Source organism: Suricata suricatta, chromosome 6 (genome assembly GCF_006229205.1).
Source record: "Suricata suricatta isolate VVHF042 chromosome 6, meerkat_22Aug2017_6uvM2_HiC, whole genome shotgun sequence".
Taxonomy (NCBI): domain Eukaryota; kingdom Metazoa; phylum Chordata; class Mammalia; order Carnivora; family Herpestidae; genus Suricata; species Suricata suricatta.
The window spans coordinates 147,059,092-147,060,635 of record NC_043705.1 but is presented as its reverse complement, the minus strand read 5'-3'; the positions used below and the strand labels follow the sequence as shown (position 1 = coordinate 147,060,635).

Genomic DNA, 1,544 nt, shown 5'->3' with positions numbered 1-1,544 from the left:
GGGGCGTCTCCCGGCCCGGCCCGCGCGGAGCAAGGTTCGACAGGCGGCGCGGGACCCTGGGTCCGGATCCGGGTCCGGGTCCGGCAGGTGCTGTGCTGTGGGTGTCTCCGGCCCTGCTGGGGTGACCCCCTAGTCTGCTATAGTTGGCGGGCTCCGGACCCTGCCCGGGCTCTTCCTTCTCCCCTGGGGCCACGTGCCAGGGCCTCTGGGCCCCGAGGTACCTGGCGGTCGCCCGGGTCCTTCCGTGGCCGCGCGCAGGACGCGGTTTCCCGGGCAGTGTGGCCGCGCTTTGCCCGCACGCGCGCATCGACTAGGAACCCTAGGGCCCGAAAGGCGCGCAAAGGAAGCCGGTTTCCCTGGCGAGGCCCGGAAACCCATGGCGGTCGCTACCCACCCTGGGACCCAACGGACTCGGAATCTTTGCCGACATGCCCGCGCGAGATTTTACATTTTGCAGGTCACCAACCAAGGCCCAGGACCCCGAGGTGCGGGGAACGGTGTCAAGGTGAGTGGCCTCCGGGTGACCCAGTCTCTGGGCATTAACCTTCCTCCTGAGTAGCCTTTGATTTTCTTCCTGTGCATTTGCGGTGGCTGGGCATCCACAGCAGCCCCGGCTCTGGGGTAGGTCTGGGCCCGTGTTCTTGCTCAGCAGTGCTCCGTGTGAGGGGACCTGAGTGCCCTTGCCCCTCAGCCCCTCAGAGCCATTTCCACCACTGCTTCAGCCAGAGACCCCCCCTCACTGCCTTTCACCAGGCCCCCTGCTAACCCAGCTGCTGCCCGACGGGGAGGGGAGGGGGCAGGACCTGCTCGCCAGGCTGAACTAGATCCAGGCAGCCTCAGTGCCTCTGTCTGCTTCGCTACAGTGCTGAAGATTCCGCAGGATGGAGGCTTAGAAACAAAAGAAATTTATTTGTCCCGGGTGTGGAGGCTGTGAATTCAGGATCGAGGCGTTCAGTGGGGAGTCCAACCGAGGCGGCTCTGGTTGGACAGGTCTCTCCTGGGTCACCTGGAGGGAGCTCCCTGGAGTCTCCAGTCCCTTCCTGGGGCTCCACCCTCCTGACCTAATCACCCCAGTGGCACCACCTCCAGGACCACTGCGTGGAGGGGTAGGATTTCAACACATGACTGTGAGGGAGACACGATTCAGCCCCTAGAACTCAGGGAAGTGACAGGGGTTTCAGTAGATGGTGCCAGACCATCTCGAATGTGTGACCCAGCCATGGCCAGCCCTCAAGAGCTGCCTCCCACATGGGCTCAACAAGTCAGGTCTTAGGAAAAAGAGTAATCCAATGAAAGAGGTTTAATCAGCAAGAAAAAGGAACCACATGGCCACCAAAGAAAGATTTTCTTTTTTTTAATAGTTTATAGTCAAATTGGTTTCCATATAACACCCAGTGAGTGCTCTTCCCCACAAGTGCCCCCCTCCATGACCATCACCCCCTCTCCCCCTCCGCCTTCAGTCCTCAGTTCGTTTTCAGTATTCAAGAGTCTCTCATGATTTGCGTCCCTCTCTCTCCCCAACTCTCTTTCCCCCTTCCCCTCCC

General features: G+C 60.8%; 1 protein-coding gene across 1 annotated transcript in view; it reads right to left on the bottom strand.

The window, feature by feature from the left end:
- SLC6A3 (solute carrier family 6 member 3) overlaps positions 1–430 on the bottom strand; it is a 37,040-nt gene extending 36,610 nt beyond the window's left edge. Inside the window, exons 1-2 of the mRNA XM_029941300.1 lie at positions 412–430; positions 222–319 (exon numbers count right to left, since the gene is read on the bottom strand). Of these exons, the coding sequence (XP_029797160.1) occupies positions 222–319; positions 412–430 (117 nt within the window). The remainder of the gene's footprint in view (positions 1–221; positions 320–411) is intronic.
- Positions 431–1,544: the final 1,114 nt, after the last annotated feature.